Raw genomic sequence first — 25520 nt, 5'->3', positions numbered from 1 at the left:
TCCAATATTATGGTTTGCCTTTGTTAACTGACATTTTAAAACAACTTTGATTGGGTCATTAGCATTAGAGGCTCCCCACCTGCTACAGGCCATTATTCTCTTTTAGATTAGAAAAGAACTACACTAATATACAATTATTTATTATCAAGCCGGAAATGGCCAGGAATCAGGAGAGCTGTAGAAAGGGAGTCTAGTGCAATTTACGAATTTAATAAATTCCCATCTGCATAGCATTTCCCACTGTTCATTCAACAGCTGAAAGTCCCATTATTGCTATTATAGAATCCCTTCATAAAACATGTCACAATTCCAGAAATCTACCCAATTCTATTCTAGGTTGGAGCAAATCATTCTTGTGCACATTCACATGCGTGGGCAGCTTCTCTCGGGAACATAGAAAGCGTCGCATCCATGTCATCACCTCCCCAGTAAGATGCCATGACATTAGTGTATCTCGCCATCGAAGCCCTCGAAAGAATCAGATGTTACTCAGCTATGAATCTTTTCCTAACTGCCCCTAACATCAGACTGAATTCTCTGAATACAGGACTCAAAGTCACTGTCTAGCACCCACCCTACCAGCAAAGTTGACTCAAAAAAAAAATGTTTGATTGGGGCACCTGGATGACTCACTCAGTTAAGCCTCTGCCTTCGGCTCAGGTCATGATCCTGGGGTCCTGGGATCGAGCCCCACATCGGGCTCCCTGCTCACTGGGGAGTCTGCTTCTCCCTCTCACTGTCCCTCTGTGTTTGCTCGCACTCTCTCTCTCTCCCTCTCTCAAATAAATAAATAAAATCTTAAAAAAAAATTCTGAGTCTTCATACTTCTCAAGTTTGACATTTAAACAATGTATACTTGTGCAGGGGCGCCTGGGTGGCGCAGTTGGTTAAGCCTCCAACTTTTGGTTGCAGCTCAGGTTATGATTTCAGGGTTGTGAGATCAAGCCCCACATTGGGTTTTCCTCAGCACAGAGTCCACTTGAGATTCTCTCTCCCTCTCCCTCTGCCCCTCCTGCTCGTGCTCACGCTTTCTCAAAAATAAATAAACAAACAAATAAATAAAATGTGTGTGTGTGTGTGTGTGTGTATATATATATATATAAATCAGAAATTGATACTCCAGAAATTTAGATAGTTTCAAATAATATCAATCTCTTGCCATTAAATTCTCTACAGAAGTGACCATTAAAACAAGTAGTCTCATCATCCTGGCCTGTGGCATGTGATGAGGTTTCTGTAGTTTACAGAAACCCCTGGAGAGGGTGATTCAGCGTGGAAAAGTGTAGTTTCCTGGTAGACTAACACCAGCCCCCAGGTTCTAGGCTTTTATCTTACTCTCAATAGCGAATACTCTCAGCATATTAACTGAAAGCATAGTCTCCCCCAGAGAAAACAAATCAAACCAATACATCTATTTTCAAAACAATTTCTTGTTCAGGGAAAAGATGGGAAGTTTAAAACGACAGTAAGACTTAAAAATGAACTGTGTAATCATACAGCACCTGGATTTCCCAGCTTTCCCCAGTATCCTTCTCAGAGGAGAAGGTAGTACCAAGGAAGCTACCAGGATGGAAAGTGAGCCCCATTCTGGAGAGAGAAAACTGAATGGCATCCATAGATTTGTCACTGTGCTTTAGAGATGTTCATGGACGTGAACCTTAAAGACTAAAGCTGGATGGCAAAAAGCAGCTCACCGAGTTCACGCTCTATTTCCATCAAAGCCTGGGATAGAAGATATCCCTGAACTAAAAACAGATTAACAGGAGAAAAACAAACAGCAGTTTAATAACCTGCATACCTCCTGTACACAAATGGTAACTTCTACTCGGTTTTCAGAGCTTTTCCTATGTCTGCTAGTTCTTTAAAATCAGCCTAAAGTAATTATTGTACCAAAGAGACAAATTTGGGGGTGTTGGGGAGGAAGACCTTCCTCTGCCCTTCAAGGTCCTTCCAGCTGGACGAAGAATCAAATTGACATGAGACAGATCAACAGGAGAAAATCAAATTTAATAGCATACTTAAGGGGAATCCACAGACTTGGAAATTCCAAAGACAAGGAGGCAACATGGAAGCTCACAGGAGCTAAGGAGAGGTGGAGGGGTCTGAGGACACAAAGGGGAGAGAGCTCATTAGCAGGAAGGCGAAAGGAGAGGCTTTGAAAAACAAGGTTGCCCTATTATGCAGATAAGGTTCTTAGATAAAAGGAAGTCTCTGTTAATAGCTTTCTTCCTGGTACAGGCTCTCCTTTCCAATGTAAAATTGGGCAACTGAAGGGGAGGCAGACAGCTTTTTCTGCATCTGTTAGGTTTTGATTACTTTTAACTCATCTTTATGCCAAAGTGGCCCATCTTGGGCCAACCTGCCCAGGACCCCTACAACGGCAAATTTTGCTCCCCTTCATTTCCCCCAGCACGTGATACCATGTGTGGCTCACGCTGAGGGCTCAAGATACATTTCTTCAGTGAATGATTTATAGTAACTTTCTATGTGTTCATGTCCCATGGCTGCTCCAGTATCCTGAGCAGCCGTGCTACTTCCACTAAGCCTTCAATGGATTCCAAGTTCAAGGAGTGTCTCCAAAAGAGAAAAACTTCCTGTAGTAACAACAAAAGGGCTGGTTTATTGTTTTTAAGTGCCCTTCTTCTGGTCCTGTTTACAAGCATCATTAGCCCACAGTGAAAGCACTCTGGTATAAATGACTTTAAGAATCATAATCATCATGATCAAAAACTTCCATTTAAGCCAGACTACCCTTTTGTGATGTTAAAGTATGCCCCCAGTGCTTAAATCCCTCTCTGTATGAGGCCCATTCCGCTTTTAACCTACCTTGGGGGCTTTTCATTTGGAGCCTCTTGTGATCTCCAAGTTATAATTTTCACAAGTGGAGCCCTAAAGCTCTTTAATATTTTTGTTTACCAGAATTATTCATTTCATTTCTGCCTGTGTTTGGTAGATGAATTTTCTTTTTTTTTTTTTTTAAGATTTTATTTATTTATTTGACACAGAGACAGTCAGTGAGAGAGACAGCCAGTGAGAGAGAGACAAGCAGGGGGAGTGGGAGAGGAAGAAGCAGGCTCATAGCGGAGGAGCCTGATGTGGGGCTCGATCCCAGGACTCTGGGATCACGCCCTGAGCCGAAGGCAGACGCTTAATGACTGAGCCACCCAGGCGCCCCGGTAGATGAATTTTCTGCAGCGTCTTAGAAGATAACGCTGTAATGCCTTACAGCATTAAGTGAAAAAAGTTAAAAGGCCAAAGACAACCAGCCTCAAAAAAAAATTAACTGAACAGTTAAAATATTTAAGTTAGCGTCGGGAATCTCAGATGTGAACAATTGTCCTCTCAAGCGCATTCAACGGGGACATCAGGAAGCATACTGGAGACCGGTGCTCGTGGCACAATGTTGCGAATGTGCTTGATGCCCCTGAACTGCTCACTTTAAAATGGTTAATTCTAGGGGCACCTGGGTGGCTCAGTGGGTTAAGCATCTGCCTTCGGCTCAGGTCATGATCTCAGGGTCCTAGGATCGAGTCCCACAGCGGGCTCTCTGCTCAGTCGGGAGTCTGCTTCTCCCTCTCCCTCTGCCCCTTTCTCCATGCTCTCTCTGTCTCTCTCAAATAAATAAAATCTTTTTAAAAAACAAAAAATAAAAAGGTTAATTCTAATAAAATAAAATAAAATAAAATAAAATAAAATAAAAAATAAAATGGTTAATCCTATGTTATGTGAATTCCGCCTCAATGAATATATATATATATATATTTTTTTTTTTTTAAATGCCCCCTTACATTCTGCCCGCCTGCGGTGAGAGTCTTACTTGCCACCCCCAGTCTTGGACTTGTTTAATTTTATTTTAACTAAAAATAAACAGGGTGACAGAGTGAAAGAAGCTTTGGCCGCACAGAAATCTGTGGTTGAGCTCCAGGTCACAGAACGAGTCCTTTTTGACTCAAAATTCACTGTCACATGTGCCTTGCCATCCCTCTCATACAGCCCAGGGAAGGTTCAGTTACCCAGATCCTTGCCCACTGCCGGGACATCACCATACGGCGGACAAAACACAAACACACTTTCTCCCCCATGAGGTTGCCGGGAAAAGTTTAATCAGCTACAGAAATTTGTGAGAACCAAAGGCCATCTCTGGACTGAAAAAGAAAGTGGCCCTTTGGTTCTGGTTGATCTATTATTAGACGCCCTTCGAGGCTTTACATCCATGTTTGGTGGAAAATAGAGTGATTCTTTAAGAGTGTGATGATTTCCTCAGACAGTGCTTCATCCCGCCTTCAGTTACTTGAGAGCCTTAAAAAAAAGAAGAAGAATATAAGTATTAGCAACATCAGAAACAGAATAATGTAAGTCTTTCAAGTACCTCCAGCTAGTGTTTGCACCATTTTGGTTTGCTCCTAAAGGTCTCCATGTTTGAGGCAAACCGAAATAGAGAGAGAGATGCTTTCCCTGGTGAGCATGAATATCCTACCTCTAAGTGATAGGAAGAGAGCTCATACTCCAGCAATTAACTCTTCACACATTTTCCAGAAGCTGCTGTCCTGTGAAAAGAGAGCTGCTCATCCACTTCAAGGCCTGCCATAACACTAGAATTATCCCAGGCAGTATCAGCCTCTGAGTTTGAATTTAATAAAGTTATCCAGGCTGCTATCCTCCCTCATAAAGCCTGAAAGAGCCGTGGGGAAAATAAGCTGCCCTCAGAAGCCCAGCCAGTCTCTGGCATCTCCCTACAAAGAAATAAAACACCATTTTATCTTATACAAATCCAAGGAAATCTGCTTTTCCATGAATGACCTAAAGCAGGGGTCCGCAAACTGCTTTTGTAAATACAGTTTTAGTGGGATACAGCCATGCCCATTCATTTATGTACTGTCTACGCCTGCCTTCCCCCTATAATGGCAAAGTAGAATAGTTGCAACAGAGACTGCGTGGCCCACAGATCCTAAAATGTTTACTATCTGGCCCTTTACAGAACAAGTTTGCTGACTATGACAACTCTAACCACTCTAGCCTCCAGATACACATTTAGAGGTGCACTTACATATTTATTCCTGCCCTCGGGGGCATTCCATTTTCCCCATTCTAACTGTGAGCTTTGTCAGATGCATTCCAGTTTCTCAAAAGCACGATCAGCTGTCAGGTCTGTCCTAACTATGCGGGGGGATGCTCCTATTTGCTCCCTAGGCTAGGCAAATAGGAGCATCCCGTGAGCGCAAAATCCTGCAAGGCAAGTCCTATAACGCTCCCTTCTCCTTGGACAACAGCTTGTCTGTAAGACAAACGGAGAATACTTGAGGCTTCCATCTTACCTTCTCAGGCAGTCCTGATTATTCCAAGTCCTGTATTAGTTTCAGCTTATTTCCAACTCGGCTATTCTTGGCTCTGAAAAGCTGTCATCACTGGCATCGCTGTATCTATCACTTGATCAAAAGAGGAACCAATTTAGCAAGGTGTAAAACACCCTGGACAACTATTCTATTTACAATTCCAAACATGTTCCATAATTAATCTCCACTCAGAGAAAATGCTAAGGGATATTCTACTACCACTTTTTAGTCATTGCGGAAAGAGGTTAGTCCAACCACACAAGATGATCTTTTGTCAAAGGAGCTGATCATCTGCTTTCATCCTAAATTGGAAGTAACTTATTCAGAAAATTTATAAAAGCATTCAATTGAGATTAAATTTATAATCTCCTGAAGACCACTAATATAGACCAGCAGCATGAAAGTTTTCCCTTCCAACGAACATTCTCATACACCCAAAGGTTTGAGAAATAATTTGCACAATTATGCTATTTTCATATTAGAAGCTTTATGGGATGCTCCGACTACCTCGAGTCACATGTAGTATTCAAAATAGGACCAATGAGCGACATAGATGCTGCCATGTTGGGCTCCCTCAGAAGTACACCTTCTCCATGACATAGCCCTGCAACTGGAGTTTTGCTTTGAGCCATGGGCTCAGGTTAGGGTTCCTCTTGCTCGGTTCCAAATAAATCAGCAAGTAGATCAACTCCACAGGAGTTCTACTGATCTATGGAGATGACGTTGCCAGGAAGTAAGTGTTTTATGCCTGACCCATTCCTAGCCTTGACCAACTTTATGGTGACTTATAGCAAATAGAAGTGTGAATTCCGTAACATGTGAAAATCCACTTTTTTTTCCTTTTTTTTAAAGGAGGACAGGGAACAACAGAAGAAACCCTCTGCTGACAGGTTAGGAAGCAAAGATTTACTCTATTGAGCGAGTATCAATAAATACGTCAACAAAAATGTAAAAGATAACCTCACTCTCTTCCCTGACTTTTCAATAAAATACTGGAAAGGAGGTGGGGGCAGGGCTGGAGAATGGAGAGGAGATAGAAGAGGATTAAGAATGGGCAGAAAAGACAAGATATGTTACATAAACATATAAATCAACAGATCCTCAAAACAGTCGAGTAGAAGATACCTCCTACTTAGATTTTAGAGCAGGAAAATCACTTCTGTTACAAAAGGGTTTCCAATAAAGAAAATACAGGAATAACTAAAGAATATATGTATTTTTTAAATTGCCCCCAAAAGGTGATATGTTCTTCCTTATCCATGCACTCTCATTACACAAATGTCGAATCCTTCCTGGTTCTGTGGGACAAAAAGGGAATTGGAAGTTGCACTCAACTTCCTCTGGGGGAAGAAATGAAGGTTAAGGTGTTCAGGTGATTCGCCCAGCACACAGCTCACGCGAGGTGGGGCCAGCATCCCCATCGCACCGACCCAGGCCACAAGCTCAAGTCTAAGCTGTGCTGTAATGTGCAGACCTTTCTGTTTCTGCTCTCCTTTCTCTCCGATGGCTGGCTGCCCCAAACTCTGACAACACATCAAAACGGCATGGGGGGGGGGGGCGCCTGGGTGGCACAGCGGTTAAGCATCTGCCTTCGGCTCAGGGCGTGATCCCGGCGTTATGGGATCGAGCCCCACGTCAGGTTCCTCCGCTATGAGCCTGCTTCCTCCCCCCCCACTCCCCTGCTTGTGTAGGCTCCTCCGCTATGAGCCTGCTTCTTCCTCTCCCACTCCCCTGCTTGTGTTCCCTCTCTCGCTGGCTGTCTCTATCTCTGTCGAATAAATAAATAAAATCTTTAAAAAAAAAACGGCATAGGGAGACTTGGCTTGAGGTCACTCCTTTCTAAGGCAAATGAGCGGGTTCACTGATGTTCTTTCCTACGGACCAGGGGCCAGAAGTAGGACAATGAAATAAACCACGGCACTCGAGGACAGAATCATTAAAATAGGCATTGCTGCTCAACGTGCTGATTTTAGGGCATCCACGTGCCAGCAAAAAACAAGTGCTAGAAATAAAATGCGGATCATCACCACACACAGAACAGCAGTGGCTCCCGCACGTTCAATAAAATGTGAGCGCTACCCTGTGCTGCATCTGACTTAGGGGTTCGTTTTAGTTTCACACAGAACAAACTTAAAGAAGGCATGAGATATACTTGTCTGGCTCTATTTTCACTTAATTCGCGACATCTCAGCTCTATCTTAAGACTAACCCATCTTTTTAAATAATCTTCTCTGTACACACACACACACACATTTCTCAGTAGGGAAAATTATTAGATATTAAGGTCTTACGTGTTAAGCTTTATGAAGTGCCACAGAATACAGCCCCATGTTTGTGCATCTTGATCTGTTTGAGGAGGGGAAGTTTTAAACCCGCACTGCTCGGTATGGTAGCCACAAGCCGCCTGACGCTATCTACACTTGAATCAATTAAAACCGAATGGAATTGAAAATTCCACGTCTCACTCACACCTATTAAGTAAGCTGCAGTTCAAGTGCTCGATATGTTACCGGCTCGCTCAGTTCTTGCCCCCAGTGCACCAAAGAACTGGGAACCCGAGACCAGAATGGGGAGATAGAGTTCATTAAGTAGGTAAGTAGAGTACACTTTCAAGAGCGAAAGCGGGCCACTGCTACAGCAAGAGTGGCAATGGCCCCAAGAAGCTCTGGCTGCAGCCTTTTAAGCCTGTTTTCTGCATTCAATTTGGCTTTGACGGATATGTTTGATTGACAGCTGGTGGTTATATCACATTTTGGCTTCTGCGCATGCACTTACTCATGATGCATTCCGTTATAATTGTATTTATTTATGTATTGTATATTTATGAGTTTCTAAGGAGCTTTCGCTGTGACCTTAAGTACAAGTTGCGCCTTTTGCGCTCATGCTCAGCTCTTGGAAGTCCCCTTGAGGCTTCTGAGCCAGCTCCGCGGCTAGGCCTTTCCTGTTCTGTTAGCCCTTCAGGTAGCTCTGAAGGTGTGGCTGTTGACCGGCAGGGGTGACTCCGAGGGTGTGGCCAGCATCTGCTTTATCTCTCCTCCCTCAAGCCAACTAATTGCCCAAGAAATAGTCATGTGGGGCTGGTGACTGTCATACTGGGCAGTGCAGATTACAGAACATTTCCATCATTGCAGAAAGTTCTATTGGACAGCACTGATTTTAGAACAAATGAATAATGTGAATAATGATTAAAAACAGCAACAACATGGGGCGCCTGGGCGACGCAGTCCTTAACCGTCTGCCTTCAGCTCAGGGCGTGATCCCAGAATCCTGGGATCGAGCCCCGCATAGGGCTCCTCCGCTGGGAGCCTGCTTCTTCCTCTCCCACTCCCCCCTGCTTGTGTTCCCTCTCTCGCTGGCTGTCTCTATCCCTGTCAAATAAATGAAATCTTTAAAAAAAAAAAAAAGAAAGAAACAGCAACAACAAACCATAATCACCATGCAATGGTTCTCCTTGTCACTCCTTAAAAAAATTTTTTTTAAGGTCTGGCTATCTACACTTAATTAAAATTGTGGCAAATATCTCTCATGCATGCATGTGCCCCCCAAATACTGGAAGCACTCTTGTAAAAAAAGGTTTAATATATATATATATATTATATTTTATATTTATATTTTATTATATATATATTATTTTTTTTTTTTTTAAGTAGGCTCCAAACTAATGTGGGGCCTGAACCCACAACCCCAAGGTCAAGAGTCACATGCTCTACGGACTGAGCCTGCCAGATGCCCCCTATATTGTTTTTTACAAGACAAAATCAAAATCACCAGCAGTGACTCATGGGAATTTCTACCCTTACAACACTAGCTTGACTTAGGAGATTTGAAGGCAACAATCGACGTGTGGTTCTTTGACAAACAAAAGGTTTGTCATAGTCCTTTGTTTGTCAGAGATTCCTGGTTCCTAGTAAATTCCCAATATAAGAAAACGTATATTCCAAGGCCCTAGGACAAGATACAGTAATGCCTCATATATCCCACTTTTTATGTCACCCCAGGCACAGCCATTAAACCACTTCTCCATTAACAGAAAGAGGTGGTTGGAATTTTAAAAAATTGTGATGGCCGACTTAGGGTTCCCAGCATGCATGAGTTCCCACAATACTTTGTATCAAAATCCGTTTCATGTGGAAAAAGCATGTTTTAAAACAGGTTGCCATGCACACAGTTTTCTCCAAAGCATTGTTACTGCTATACTTACTTCCTTTTCAAAGAGCCCCTGGAAGCCATAAAATGTAAGAGCAATGGAATAAAAACTTAGTATGCTTTGATGAGTTTTGCACTGAATAGTAAATGGTAGAATACGACCCCAGCAGGGCATTAAAAGCACAGTAGTCTCTATCACTATTAACTCCATTCCTGGCTGGCACCATATCATCACCACTCAGTGAACCACCATCAATAAAGAGCACCTTTTAATCAACATTTAATCCCTAAGGGAAGGTGTACTCAAATGTGGTTTACTAGTAGCACTTTACCAAAAAAAGTCTCAAGGTATGGAGTTGGTGACAAACAATGGGGGCGGAGGGGGCGGCGCTGTTTTAAAAGGTGTTTAAAACACTGTTAAAAAAGAATCTTTTTTTTTTTCCAATTCACTTCTGCTTGAAATGTAACAAAGGGGAAAAAGCAGTATTTTTATATCAGTTTAAAATTTCCAAAGCACCATCTCAAATCCATAATACCTGCTCTATTCGTCCACACTGTCCCCAAAGAAACAAGCTATTTGCACCTGCCAGGGAGCAAGAATTTCCTGTCCCCTTTAAGGTATTCCTAGCTGGACTAAGAATCAAAGTGATGTGAGACAGACTAACAGGAGAAAATTGGAGGGACAAAAGTTTCTCTTGAGCCCGCAGGGTCTTGATTGCCTTCAGCTCAAAACAGTTCACGTGCCAAAGTGGCCTACTTTGAGGAGACCTGTCCTAAACCCCTTCAAACTTGAAATAATCTTTATGCCAAACCGGCCCATCTCGGGGTGGCCAGCCCTCGGCCCCTAGACACCATATATTGCAAGAATGGCCCTTGGCAAAGGCAACATCAACCATGCAGCCCACAGGTTAAAAAAAAAAAATAGGCAAGGTGACTGCAAGTTTAAAATAGTGCTGGAAAATGCGCAGCCGATTCATGCAGCGGGAAAAGAGTATCTTATCCTCTTAGACAAAGAGAAAGAGGTACTCAAGGGGGGATAAGTATGCCTTAGAGGGAGAAATGCACACTCCACAATCAATAGAGACGCCACGCCCACCTCCCATGCCCACGCATCCTAACACGAGGCAGCTCAGGAATGTAAACCAAGGGCCACGAAAGTGGTGTGAGCTGAGGCAAAGGCATTAAAAGCTTCTAGGGGGATCAAGGGACTACAAGCTGTTCCCTACAGATTTGTGCGCATTTTATTCTCCAAGTCAAGGGAAGCCACTGAGAGTTTTAAACTCCAAAATAATGTAGGAAGATGGATTGAGAAGAGGAAAGCTGGAGGCATAGAGCCCAGGCAGGAAGCTTTGTGGTAGGCAGGAAATGAAGAAGACCAGAACTAAAGTAAAATTAATAATAATAATTCCCATTTAGGGGCACCTAGCTGGCTTAGTCGGTACAGTGTGTGACTCTTGATCTCGGGGTTGTGAGTTCAGGCCCCACGTTATGTGTAGAGCTTACTATAAAAAATAATAATAATTTCCATGTAATCTCCCACCATAGAAAGACACTGTGCTAGGTGCTTTACATTTACTATGAAACTTAATCTTCATTAAGTGGGTACCATGTCAAAGGGGTACCATTACCATGCCCCTTTTATAAAGAAACTGATGCAGAGAAGAGCGAGGTCACAGAACAGTGATTATAACCATGAAATAAGTCCTATATGGATATAAAGATGGAAGGAAACATTCAAAAATGAGCACAGTGTGTTAGGCTGGTGGGTTTATGGGTCCTTTTTTTCTATTTTCAAAATTTTCTGTCATGCTACATCTAGAAGTCAACAGAAAACAAAATCTTCCCAAGCTGGAAGCCAGTGTGTCACTTAGAAGGAAACCCAGAAGAGAGTCACGGAAGAGAGACTAGAGACGATGGTGAATGCAAATGGGTGCCTTCTCCCCCTGACCGCTGCCAGGATTCACCGGTTCAAATGGAGAGAGAAGGATAAGCATGAAGGAGCAAATGCAGTCAGATCCTAGGAGCACACGGTATCAGGAAATGGAAAGACCTGGCTCTGGCCGTGAACTTCCTTTAAGGGCCCTTTGATTATACAGTAGTTTCAACTTTTGAGTTTGGTCTGAAAAAGTCAAGCAAATATAGGGACTCACTGAGTAATCTCCCTCCTGTTGTTTCTGTACCAGACCACTTCCTGTTTTGCCAAAGAAGACGATTTCTCTACACAAAAGGTAGGATATGTTGGGTGGAGGCATGGAATTCAGGATCCTAAAACCTAGAATACAGTGCTGCTCAAATGTCTTAAGATTCAGGTTTTATACTTTAAGGGCATGTTACCTCCAAGAGCTGCGTGTCTGTGAACTGCTGACAGCCCCATCTAAGTTCTTGCTTTCCAACATGGAACGAGCACTGTGTAAGCATGAGAGTTTTACTCTGACCTGACACACGGGCGTGATAAATGGCAGCATCATTCAAATTGGAAGAGGTTTCTCAACTTGGTATGTAGTGAGTGAGCCTAAGAGCCCTGCAGGGCAGCCCCAGAGAGCCACATGCTGGAAAATAACCTCTGAACCACTTTAGACTTCGATCTCTCTTCTGTTTCCAGTTGCTTAAAAATGCAATTCGGAACAGAGATGATATGCTTTCTTTCTAGATACTAAAGAACTCCCAATTACAAGCACCTTTGTATAGGCTATTTAGTATAAGGCCTCTAAAACTGTCTTCATACACATGAAACACTCTGGTCCTATTACATGATATGCCAGCAAAACCAGGCAAATGTGTGGTCACCTTTTGTACATGGGACAGATTATGTTTAGACAACAGAGGAGAGATCTCAGCAGGGAATTACAATAATTTCCCATTGGATTTGTTTTTTCTAAAACTGGCTTATCAGACTTGTGCAAAAAAAGAGTTAACACAGTAGGCGTGAGGCTGCTATCATTAGAAGGGCTTGCTTGCAGGGGGGGTGGGAGGCAGGGGGGGGACGACTCCAGAACTTGGCTTTCAGAATGTGTTCTCCGTTACTAACTGATAAGGTCATTTCACTGGGTGTAGGCTGATGTGATTTATGGTGAATGCTTGCTTTCCTTCTGAGAGTCTGGAATTTGAGTGGTTGCTAGGTAGGGAACGCCTATGCAACCAGCCCAGTAAAAACCCTAAACTCCGGGTCTCAAATGGGCTCCTCGGGGCACAAACATCACACACATGTTGCTGCATGTTCACTGCCAAAGGGAAGGTGAGCTCTGTGTGACCTCTCATGGAAGGGAGGGGGCATAGGAAACCCGCAAACAGGTTTCTCCACACCCCACTTACGTCTGTTTCTCTTACTGAGCCAGCTATGTCTGCGTCCTCTGTCACCGAAGTGAGTTTTAACCATGAGTACAACCATATTCTGATTTCCTTCTAGTGAATCATCAAACGTGTGGGTCGTCCTGGGGGGATGCCCAAAACAAAGCCTTTCAGTTTGATTTTGCATATACTTTTGAGAAGCTTATAAAAACCTAAAAAATACTATCCTAAAACTGGTATGCCTCTTGAACAGAACACTACAAGTCAAAAAGCAGGTTGAATTGGTCCTCATAACTGCTGCCACTCTACAGACAGCAGAGTAGCCACGAATTCAGCTCACCAGCTCTAGATCCCCAAACAATATTCTCACCGCAACCTCCCAGGCACTAAAAGATAACGGTCCGCCACAGGGCAGAACGCGGAGGTTATAGTTCAGGTGTACTCGCTCAAAGCCAAAGATTTTTATAGTCTGGGCTTAAAGATGTCAGCTGCACATGTGCCATATAATTACATACCGTCAGCCAATTTCTGGGAAAGGAAGTCATTATGCTGGTGTTCATATTCCTTGTTACATTTGTTTATGGTTGATTACAGACAGTAATCTTGTTTGACAGAAATACAGTACCAACTCGGCTCACATTAGAGCCTGGCCATCAAAGCAGTCGTTTGCTTTTCATCATTCCCTAACGCCACGGAGCCGGGCAGAGAGGAGTTGAAGTGCGAGGTTCCTCTGGAATCTGGGTGTCTGTCACTGCGTTAACTCATGGTCACTGATCTGAATTGGAAAACCCCCCACGAGGTATCAAAATTAGTCTAGACTATATCCATCCTCCCCTGCTACCTATCGTTATTACTTTCGTGGGTACTAACCAACCCCGTGCACTAGGGAGCCAGGGAGATCAAGATAAATAAGGTGCCGGCTGCCCTTAGGAAATGCACCGGTTTACGGCTGATACGTGGGAATTCTCTGACTACCACGGAAGCCTGCTAGTCGGCTGTAATTCCAATACTAGCATCAGAATTATATTAAGAAGTCTTGCCTTCTCCTCGAGACATACCGAGTCTTGCTCAGGAGTCGCTAGCAAGCAACCATTTTTCTCCGAAACTGCTGGCAAGCTTTACCCAGAAACAAATTAGAGAACACTCGTGCTTAGCCGTTGCTTGCAAACAGCCAGGCAGTTTGGCGTGAATTATTTCTCTTAGCCATCTAACTTCCTCCGCTGTCACCCTCCTCTTACATGGGAGCACCTGAAACAATGGAGACTATAAAGTGGCTGAAAAGGGTCACAGCACACATGCGACATGGGACCACACTGGCATTTGCAATCTGCTGCGTTAGCCGTGCAGTGTCAGAACATGGGAGGCTCTCTTCACATGCAACCTCGTGCAGAACCACACCACGTGGGCCTGGTACAGTGCCGCTGCTCCGCCAAAGTAGGGGAGAGCCTGGGGCCCCCGCGGCCTGCTCCTCGTCGCAGCCCAGACTGCGGCTCCGCAGGGCACAGGAAAACCAGTGCACTGGTTCAAGGGTGCAAGAAGTCGTCATTCATTCAGTAAGACACCCGACATGGAAATATGTAGAGCTGTTCCCATTTGAAAACATGGGCACAAGAAATGAGGGACAGCTGTGAGCTTCTCCTAGCAAGTAATGTCACAAATAAGCAGGCTTGTGTAACACAAGCACACGCACACACACCACACACCGATCCTGGCAGCTCTCGACTGCAACATCACGAGGGTTATTTGCTAGGATGAGGGTCCGCAAAGGTAATCTTTTTTTTTTTTTTAAGATTTTATTTATTTATTTGACAGAGACAGAGACAGGCAGCGAGAGAGGGAACACAAGCAGGGGGAATGGGAGAGGAAGAAGCAGGCTCATAGCAGAGGAGCCTGATGTGGGGCTCGATCCCATAACGCCAGGATCACGCCCTGAGCCGAAGGCAGACGCTTAACCGCTGTGCCACCCAGGCGCCCCCGCAAAGGTAATCTTCTAAATGACGTATCCGATCACTGGGCTAATAACCCTTCCTAACCCCTCTGTGATTCTGGCTAGTTCTGTCTACTTTTAAAGTTATTGCATCCAATATTCTTGCATGAGAAGAAGTAAAGATATAAATTTCCCCCAAACTAATATTTAAATGTAAAGAAATTTGAATGAAAATCCTCAAGGGAGTGTGCCTGGGTGGCTCAGTCGGTTAAGCGTCTGCCTTCAGCTCAGGTCATGATCCCAGGGTCCCAGGATCGAATCCCACGTCAGGCTCCCTGCTCATGAGGGAGCCTGCTTCTCTCTCTGCCCCTCCACCCCCTGATCCCCACTCGTTCTAGCTCCCTTCCTCCCTGCCTTTCTTGCAAAAAATAAATAAATAAAAATACTTTTAAAAAAATCCCTTAGGAGGGATTTGAACATAATTTAAAAAATCGTTGTATAATTCATCCGGAAGAATAGCAAAATATATTTTTTTAAAAGTTAAATAATAGGGGCGCCTGGGTAGCGCAGTCGTTAAAGCGTCTGCCTTCGGCTCAGGGCGTGATCCCGGCGTACCGGGATCGAGTCCCACATCGGGCTCCTCTGCTATGAGCCTGCTTCTTCCTCTCCCACTCCCCCTGCTGTGTTCCCTCTCTCACTGGCTGTCTCTCTATCACATAAATAAATAAAATCTTAAAAAAAAAAAAAAGTTAAATAATAATGGGTATAGGGTAGATAAGGGCTTGATTTACAGCAATGCTATGATAATGAAAAGAGTGGTAAGGGTTCAGAAATAAGAGAGGAAACCATCAGTGGAACAAAACAGAAATCCTTACAACAAATCTGAACTACTCAACCTACTAACCATGGGGGGGGGGGTGCAGATCCTACCTTACACACCACACCAATTATCAAGTACGTGTAGGTTACAGATTTAAACTATAAAACTGAAACCATAAGAGTGCTAACGGAAAACAAATGGGCCATTTTTTATATAATATTTTTGATAGGGAAAGAAAGATTTTAGGCATGATACTAAAGGCAGAATCCATAAAAGTTAAAGATCTGACCACATAAACTTTAAAAATACATAAATGGGGGCGCCTGGCTGGCTCAACCGGTGGCGAGTGCAACTCTTGACCTCAGGGTTGTGAGTTTGAGCCCCAGATTAGGTGTAGAGATTACTGAAAAATAAAATCTTAAAAAAAAAACCATAAATAAAGACTATGTAAAGACTATATAAAGTACTTCTTTAAAACTCTATAGGGAAGGGGCGCCTGGGTGGCTCAGTCGTTAAGCGTCTGCCTTCGGCTCACGGCATGATCCCGGCGTTCTGGGATCGAGCCCCACGTCAGGCTTCTCCGCTGGAAGCCTGCTTCTTCCTCTCCCACTCCCCCTGCTTGTGTTCCCTCTCTCGCTGGCTGTCTCCCTCTCTGTCAAATAAATAAATAAAATCTTTAAAAATAAATAAAAATAAATAAAAATAAATAGGGAAATAAATAAATAGGGAAAATGGGAACTATCATTAACAACTTAAAAGACAAACCCACTTTGAAAAATTATTTGCAACCCAACAAAGGATTATTAATGTCCTTTCTATATAAAGAGCTTACTAATCAGTAAGAAAAAGGATACAATAGCAAAAGGAAAAATAGAGCAGAGGCTATGAACAGGCTAGTCCTAAAAAAGCAAATAAACGTACAAAATATTTATTAATCAGAGAGTCAACAAAAGCAAATCCCATTTTTCACTTATCAAAATGACAGAAACTTCTAAAATATAGCCAGCATCAGCATGACTCGGAAAGCTGACATGTTACTGCCATAGATGTGAAGAGATCATTTTCATTCGGAGAAAACAAATCAGGATCATTAAGAAAGAAAAAAAATTACTCTTCACTTTAAAAAAGTCCTGTAATGATACTAAATTTCACGAGAATCCTAAAACGTTGATATAAGCACAGCTTGGGTTGGTGCTGAGAGCAGTGAGCTGGTTACCTTGAAGACAGCTTGCATCCCTGTTGCAAGTAGGCATGCAGGCTCCCGGTTGCAGCAAGTAATAGGCCCAGGTATGGAGGGGAAGGCTTCATCGGCCTAGAAGAAAACTCAGGATGGAATTGGACACCAACAAAATAGGGGTGATCTGAAATGAGAATAATCATGATGTGACTGAAGCAGACAAACACTAGAGCTGCTTTAAAGGTCTTATCTTTGAATAAGAAAACACATCAAATGGTGAGACAATTAACCTGTTACCATCACTGACAGCTACTCTCATGAATCATCTTCACGGTAGAATTTCAAACGGCAAAACACATCTCGCTTAATAAGCGATCTGGCCTTTTATCTGTGCAAGGTGTTAGAGGGAGCAAAATTAAGCAACATTTTTGAATGGCAAGATGCATTTTGTTTTGCCCAAAGGCTGCCTGCTTCTCGAAGGCCCTTCCTAGACGTATGTTGGCTCCATTCCCAAGGTATCCCTCACACTAGAGGCTAGCCATAGGGCATTCTGTCTCTTAGCTGGCCTCTGGCCATTTCCTACAAGGTCGTTTCTGTTCCCAAGGGAAAAGCTTTAGGTTGGATATTAATCAGAGGTGGCACCACAAAACTCTACTGGCACCCCTATTTCGGCCTCTGCCAAATTATCGTCTGTAAGGGAGTCTCAGAGTGATAAAGGGATGGCCTTTCAACATGTTAATGGTGGTTATGGCTCCAGGGGGTCAGAGGTCCAGATGCTTTTATTTTCTTCCATATACTTATTCCTACTGTGTGAAACTTTTCCAGGAGCCTATGTGATTTACATTATCAGGGGGGAAATTAAGCAATTTTAAAATTGAGGGTTGTAAAAAGCTCCTACAGGAGCAATTCAAGTTCTCCTAGATGGAATAGGAACAGAAAAGTAGCTTTACCCAGCTACTTTTAAACACACAAATCCCCTTTTGGATTGGAAAACATTTAATGCACAACATTTCCAAAACTGGGTAGAAATTTTTACAGGAGTGCAAATTCCTTCCCCCAATCAGAACTCTCAAAAACTATGTTCTTTTTTCCCCCCAGATCAGAAGCAACTTCTGATTAGAAATCAGGCAACTGTGTAATCCCATAATTACTATAGTACAGAGCACGGTTGGTGCTGTATTCCCTTCTTTAAAAATCATCTTAATTGCTATGTATACCAAACCGAAGATCACAGAATATAAGTTTTATAGGGGGGGTAAATGCAACCTAAAGCTTTCACTAAGATGCTTTACCAAATGATCTAAAAATCTAGTATGGAATTCAAAATCACAAATCCCCATCACTTACCACTGGAGACCAAAGCTCCTACTACAATAGTAAGGAAATGATGACTGAACAGAAATGTCCACTCTTGTAAGGTTATCATTGAAAGCTTTGCTATACAAAATGGTAGTTCTTAGCCACATGTGGCTATTTCAATTCATTCAACTTAATTGAGCACATATCAAGTGTTCAATAGCCACACACGGCCAGTGGCTACCATATTGAACAGGGCAGAATAATCCATCGTTGCAGCAAGTTTCACTGGACAGCTCTGAGTCCAGAAAAATCCAGTGTACAAATCCTGTACATCACATCTAGCAAGAAGCCTCCTTGAATGAGAGGGACACTCAGATGTGAAAGCTTGGTGAGGAGAATGCCACCTTCTCCCGGGAATGTGTCCCCTCAAGAAAAGAAGAAAAGAAATCATCCGCTCTTAGAAAAGAAATGAAGCAATGTAGCTTTAAATTTAAGATGCAATGAATCCTACAGCACAGCATCTAGGGATGTCTTTGAAAGACACAGACAGTAATTGTGCTTTTGTACAACTGCAGACAGAAGCTACGCAATGAATCGTGTCATGGCCAGGGGCAAAATATTTGAATGAGTGGCCCACTGTTCTGAATCACTTTCTCCAAAAAAATCCCCTATGCCAATATGAGGAAAGAAATGAAAAAGTTTTTATTTTGATGGTGTTCTATCAGTCAGATAAAGTATCTTTTAAATAATGCTCTTAATTGCTTTCAATCACATTCCGGACATTATACTAATCTCAAACTTTGTTGTTCCTTTTAGAACTCCTTTAGGAAACGTAGAGATTCACGGAAATGCTCCTAAGGGGTAGCTGAGATCAGAATCTTCCGGGGAATTTTCCTTAATAAAATGAATTTCCTTGCATTAAAAAAAAAATGGCAGGATTTTACAGCGTCTCTCATTTCCTTTCCAACACACATGAAATTTGAAAGTGTCAATGGGAATCTAAATCCGTGCGATAAAAGAGGCATCTAAGTATTTGCTCACAATAATGAGACCCAGGAGACTTAAAAGAAAGTAAGTACTTGAATGAAGTAAACAAACAGTAATCTGCTTAAGAAATTCTCTGCCCTCTCACACGCCACAAAGATTTAAGAGACTTCAAACCCGACCAGTGATCCACACTATAAAAATTGTCAATGATGGGCATTTCCATCAGAAAGACTACAGGAAATACATCCTCAGGTTCTAATTGAAAACTTCAGGCACGGACTGATAATCTTAGCTGGCATGTCCCGTGCAAACAAGAGGAACAGTGACATCTACCAAGGTGGTAGCAGGACCCGGTTTGGCTCCAGCCCCACCTGTGATGAGCTGGACATCTCTGTAAAGTGGGAATGACATCGCCCGTCTTGTAAGTTACATAAGGCACGCCGAGTCCCTAGCAAGGGGTCTAGGGAGAAGCATCTAGTGAGTGTGCAACCAGTGTCCACTGCTTTCCTTCTTTGAGGGTCCAGGTAACATGTCCCTGCATTCAGAGTGGCCCTCGCCAACTTCAATTCTGCTCCCTGCTCGGGACTCCTGAAGTACCTGAACGGATTCAAGACAGAAAAGGAAAGGACAGAGAAAAGGCATTTGAAGTAGAAGATGGTGATGTGGACTCAGATGGTAAAAGAAGTAGGAAATTCAGAAGAGTAAGTCCAGAATAGCTGTAGCCTAAAGAAGATAGGTTGAGAAGGTAGCTTCTAGGAAATCATGTTACCATTTTTACAGTATCCTGTACAAAAGAAGCGTTTGATAAATGAGTGTGGTTTATCCACCAAATTCGTGTCACATGCACCGCACACTCAGCCCCGTCCTCGATAGGAGGTGCTGCAGAGGGGAGAGCCTGGAGGCAGGAAGGAGCTTTAGGAGGACTCTGGGTCAGAGTCACCACGCGCTGGGGATGAGGGTGAGAGGGACAGGAATGCAATCCCATCTCGATCTTTCTAGAGACAGAATCTACAGGACTTGACAACTGATTACAAGCTGGGCGTATAAAGGGGAAGAAGAACTAGTAAGTCCAATTTTAAGCCTGATGGTCTAGGACTGGATGGTTCCCACCCAGGGAATGTGAACCTCAGGGACATTTGGCAATGTCTGGAGATGGTTTGTGGTGTTGCAACTTTGGGAGGTGGGGACAATGCTACTGGCATCCGGTAGGTAGAGGCCAGGATGCTGCCAAGCATACACTGCACAGGCCCGCCCCCACCACAGAGAACGACCCCCCCAGCGCCAATGGTGGCGAGCGTGAGAAGCCCTGAACAAGGAGACTGAGGATACCTTCGCAGAAATAGTCAGGAGGAACAACTAGTTTGGAAAGCATGTAAACTTCGTTTTAAATACGTTGAGCTGGAAGTGCTAGGAGAACATCCAGATAGACAAACAGGTCAAGCAGTCACCTGAACATGTTAGTTCAAGTCAGTTCAATGTGTGGGTCTACATCAGGGGTTGGCAAACACTTCTGTAAAGGGCCAGGTGGTAAGTAATGTTAGAGAAAGAGCTGGGATCAGTAGTAAGCATGCCTTACTCTGTATTTGCAGCTCCGAATGAGAATAGTGTCCTCGGTCTCATCAATAATGGTGTATGGTTTGTGCCTGGGCTCTTGAGGGTGTCCCAGCCCCCACACGCAAACAACTTCTTCACCAGTCTTCCTCGACAGAAGTTCCTATCCCTTTGTGGAGTGTTTGGTGTCACTAAGGACTTCTGCGGGTGCAGGGACTAGTGTTCTAAAGTTGAACGACTGGACCACACTTGACCAGGGAGCATAGTGGGATGGAAAGGTGGACTCCAGGTAGAATGAGGGGCCAAGCCCCACACACAATAGACGTCAAAACCAGTCACAAGTAATGAGGAGGGCACTGGGCCATTCTTCTTCAAAAGAGGGAGAAAGCAGAATGCTATTCAACAGTGGGCCGCCTGCCTTTCCCGGAGCAATTAACCTAGAGGCTAGCAACAGGAGAAGCCCCAGAAAGGGGGCAGGGACGGCGAGGAAGCATACTACTAGTAGAACTGTTAGACTGGGAACAGTGTACCATTTTCTGGTAGATTCAGACTAGTGGGCCCCAAAATGATTAGGATTATAAGTGGTCTGTTTTTCTCGTGTACTTTATGTTTAGTCATATTATTTCTATTTAGTTGCATATTTATTTCAAGAGAGGAAAAGAAGGAGAGCAAACGAGTCTCAAGTTATGGCTTCACATACAACGACAAATTATATCTTTATACATAACAACACAAAGACATTAGGTTACCATGAAAACTTTCAAAAACAAAGAGCCCACTTACTTGCCAGTTCAATGATTTCCATCCTCTCTCCATCGACATCCTGACCTACAAAACGTAAGTCATTCTGCTCCAACTGACTGATCAGGCTTGGGTTCACCTGGAAAAACAAGAAATTAAGCGCCTCTGCGAAGCAGAGCCATACAGACATATCAACTTATGAAAATGTCCTCCATCAATTGGCTGGGTTTTCCATTTCAGTGATGCTCTTAACTAGTAGTTAATTGCTATATCCCACCTCCAAAGCCTTTTTTTTTTTTTAAGATTTTATTTATTTATTCGACAGAGATAGAGACAGCCAGCGAGAGAGGGAACACAAGCAGGGGGAGTGGGAGAGGAAGAAGCAGGCTCATAGTGGAAGAGCCTGATGTGGGGCTTGATACCATAACGCCGGGATCACGCCCTGAGCCGAAGGCAGACGCTTAACCGCTGTGTCACCCAGGCGCCCCACCAAAGCCTATTTTTAAACTCAGGATGAACCTGAGAAAAAGTGTAATCACAGCCCCTAAACCTGAGAGGCCCACCTTCTGTTGCTCAAAGATGAGATTCAAAAAGTAGGACTGTGACACAGGTATTCCGACTTGGAACCTTGAGATTAGCTATTTATAGCCATCACCATATTTGCTTCTTCCCTTGAGTTATGTGTAATTAACTGTTTCTCCCCAAATCACAAATCTGCTTGAGGATTGAAACTATCTTATTGCCCTTGTGACTAAGCCCAATGCATTCTTCCCATATAGTTACATACAAGCTCTAAGGATTAGAAGCTTGAAGCAATCTTTCTGCTAGAATATTGGTTATAGATGACAACTCGACGGCCTGGTGCACAGCCCCTTCCCTCATTCATCGCATCCCTGTCCTTTCCCGAACTTTCCAGCCTCTTCTTCACAGAAAGCACTAACTCATCTAAAATCAAAGTGGAGCTCCATCTGTCCTCCTCAATCTTAACCCCATATGTTTTTATTTTATTTTTTAACATTAGGCCAGTTCTCAAATTTGTAATTATTTTTCCTTTTTCTTAACAGCTTTATTGAACTATAATTCACATACCATACAATTGACCCACTAAAAGTGTACAACTCACAGAGGATCTCAGCCATCACCACAATCAATCCAAGAATAGGCCCTATCCCCTCTAACCATCATCCCCTAATGCCCTCATCACCTCCCCACCAGCCCTAGGCAACCACTAATCTACATTCTATCTCTTTAGATTTGTCTGTTCTGGGCATTTCATGTTAATGGATCGATACAGTGTGTAGTCTTTTGTGACTGGCTTCTTTCACTAAGCACCCTGTGTTTTAGGTTCGTGTCTATAGTAGCATGTATCAATATTTCATTTCCTTTTATTATCAAATAATTCCATCGTATGGATAGATCATATTTCATTTACCCATTCCTCAGTTGATGGACATTTAGGGTGTTTCTACCTTTTTTATTACATATTATGGATAACGCTTGCTTTGACCGTTTGTATACAATTTGTTGTGTGCATGCACTTTTCGTTTCTCTTCGGTTATATATGTAAGGATGGAATTATCAGGTCATATGATAACTCTGTGTTTAACTTTTTGAGAAACAGCCAGATGTTTTTCCAAAGTGGTCACACCATTTTACATTCCTACCAACAGTGTGTCCTCACCAACACTTGTTATTATGTGTCTTTTTTTTTTTAAGATTTTATTTATTTAACAGAGAGAGAGAGAGCACAAGCAGGGAGAGCAGCAGGCAGAGGGAGAAGCAGACTCCCCACTGAGCAGGGAGTCCAACGCGGGGGCTCCATCCCAGGACCCTGGGATCATGACCTGAGCTGAAGGCAGACACTTAACTGAGCCACCCAGGCGCCCCTATTACCTGTCTTTTGTTTGCAACCATTCTAGTGGGTATGAGGTGGTATCACTTTGTGTTTTTGTTTTTGTTTTTTTTTAAAGATTTTATTTATTTATGTGACAGAGAGACAGCCAGCGAGAGAGGGAACACAGCAGGGGAGTGAGAGAGGAAGAAGCAGGCTCCCAGCAGAGGAGCCCAATGTGGGACTTGATCCCGGAACGCCGGGATCACGCCCTGAGCCAAAGGCAGATGCTTAACGACTGCGCTATCCAGGCGCCCCCACTTTGTGGTTTTGATTTGCATTTCCCTGATGACAAATGATGTTGAACAGCTTTTCATTTGTTTATTGGCCATTTGTGTATCTTTTTTTGGAGAGATGTCTTTTCAGAATCTTTGCCATTATTTAATATTCAGTTGTAAGAATTCTTTATACATTCTAGATAGAAGTACCTTGTTTGATATCTGATTTCATCTGTACTTATGTAATCTGTTATCTTATTTTTTGTCCTGTCCATTAGAATGTAAGCTCCCTGACAGGAGAGAGACTGTGCGTGTCTTTTCCCCTTCCATCTCCAGTGCATATCAGATACAAAATAAGTATGAAGGAATGGATGGCCAGTTCCCAATGCAAAGAGGACCAAAAATGGCCTATACTCAGCAAATTGTTCCCTAATTGTAGTGACACTGTTGGTAGCCTACCCAACATTGATTCGCATTGGTCCTCCCTCCAAACAGAACCCTGGACTTTTGCCGGCATCTACGCCACCCCCACAGGACCCATGGAACTCCATCTCCCCCATTCTAGAAGTTGGCCCTGACTAGTCTAAGCCAAACATGATGAACCCATCCTTGTTGGCTGATGAATGATGCAAGAACCCAGGTTTAACCCTGGTTTAGCTTTGCCCTTGCGGTGATTAGTAGTTCATCACAGGTGGGCCGGTAATCTATACTGATCCAATCAGACTGAAGAACAACTTCCACGTCTAAGAGAGATGCATGTTGCCTCAGCTGCTGCTGGTAACCGTCTCACAACTAGGGGGGAGACCAGCCTAAGGGTGAGGCAAACACACAGAAAAAGGTAAGGCCAGGAGAATCCCAGAAATAGTAGAAGCCCTGATCATACCATGCCTGGAGCCTACCCAGCCTTTGAACTACCTATTACCTGATATAACAGATTTCCTTATTGTTGAGGCTGGTTTGAGTGAACAGTGAGCAGGGATTTTGATCCTTCCTAACCAAAAGCATCATAATTGATACTTCGATAATCCTGATAGAGACAGTCTGCATTTTGAGGAACCTATGCTTCTCATGTGACAATCTCAACAATGACTCTTATTAATCATGTGACACTAAGCCTCATGCTCAATGTAGACTTCTGAAGAGGTTCCCAAATGAAGAATCCATTATGTGATAGTCAGAGATGCACCCTTATCCCGAGAGGCATATGATTCAGAAGATGTAAGTTCCCTTTCCCCAAACCCGCCAAAATAAACGGCAGGGGTTAAGGATAAGGATGATGCCCTTATCTTGGTCTAGGAGACAACAGTTAGGGTAACCTAGAACCCTGATGTGTCCTGTGTACAGATATGTAAAGATTTTGCCTTTGAAAAGCCAAGAAGGACAGAGTGTCCCCAGCCCGATTCACTTCCTCTGGTAAATTTGGCATGACGCCCCTGAGCCTGATGGGTACCACCGAGCTGGACACCTTTTCCAGAGGTCTGCCTGTAATCACTGGAGTTCCTCGAGCTAAGCATCTACATTCCACAGTAATTCAGTGTGTAGACCATACCTCATACCGATGTCTGTGTCTTTCTTCTATAAAAGGAACATCACCATAAAGTTTCCCTGTAAAGATACAAGAGTGAAATTAATATCAAAGTAATCAGCTTTGGAACCACAACCAGAGCATGAAGGATGTCTCTGGTCTCTGGCCATAAATCAGAGGCCTAAAAATTACCTGGATTCCAGATAGTCATCTAGATTTTCTTCTCGTACAGTACAGAACAGCAATAGTTTCTTTGAAACCCTGAAGCAATTCTCCAGTAAGCCATCAGTGCTGCATAAAGGGAACCCCTCTGTTATACTAGCCCACCATGGAGTCCAGCAGACGGGCCCTCTTTTCCACACCTGCCTGCAGCTAAGTACTGAGAGGCAGAGCAACGTCTACGCCATCGCTCCCGTGCAGACTCATAACACAGGCTCATTTTACAAAAGAAAAAAATGAAACCAAAGGAATGGAAATGAAACTGAAGGACTTGCCCAAAGCCCCACCCCGCTGGCAGCGCAGTCCGATCTTGAGCCCAGGCCCCCTCACCTGGTCCGTGCTTTCTCCACCACACCAGCTGCCTCTGTGGACCTGCCAAATTGGTTTATACCCCACCT

The 25520-nt window shown here is 43.4% G+C and overlaps 1 protein-coding gene across 4 annotated transcripts in view; it reads right to left on the bottom strand.

The window, feature by feature from the left end:
- Positions 1-1988: 1988 nt before the first annotated feature.
- The window catches only part of CTPS2 (CTP synthase 2), a 98924-nt gene continuing 75392 nt past the window's right edge, over positions 1989-25520 (bottom strand). For all 4 annotated transcript variants that reach the window (XM_087860163.1, XM_087860160.1, XM_087860161.1 and 1 more), the window contains exons 15-19: positions 24928-24983; positions 21312-21408; positions 16731-16875; positions 5316-5426; positions 1989-4299 (exon numbers count right to left, since the gene is read on the bottom strand). In XM_087860163.1, the coding sequence (XP_087716289.1) occupies positions 5357-5426; positions 16731-16875; positions 21312-21408; positions 24928-24983 (368 nt within the window). In that variant the 3' untranslated portion in view covers positions 1989-4299; positions 5316-5356. The remainder of the gene's footprint in view (positions 4300-5315; positions 5427-16730; positions 16876-21311; positions 21409-24927; positions 24984-25520) is intronic.

The sequence above is a fragment of the Ursus americanus genome, chromosome X (assembly GCF_024610735.1).
Source record: "Ursus americanus isolate L20-20 chromosome X, mUrsAme1.1.p, whole genome shotgun sequence".
Lineage (NCBI taxonomy): Eukaryota > Metazoa > Chordata > Mammalia > Carnivora > Ursidae > Ursus > Ursus americanus.
This window is presented reverse-complemented; position numbering and strand designations above follow the sequence as displayed.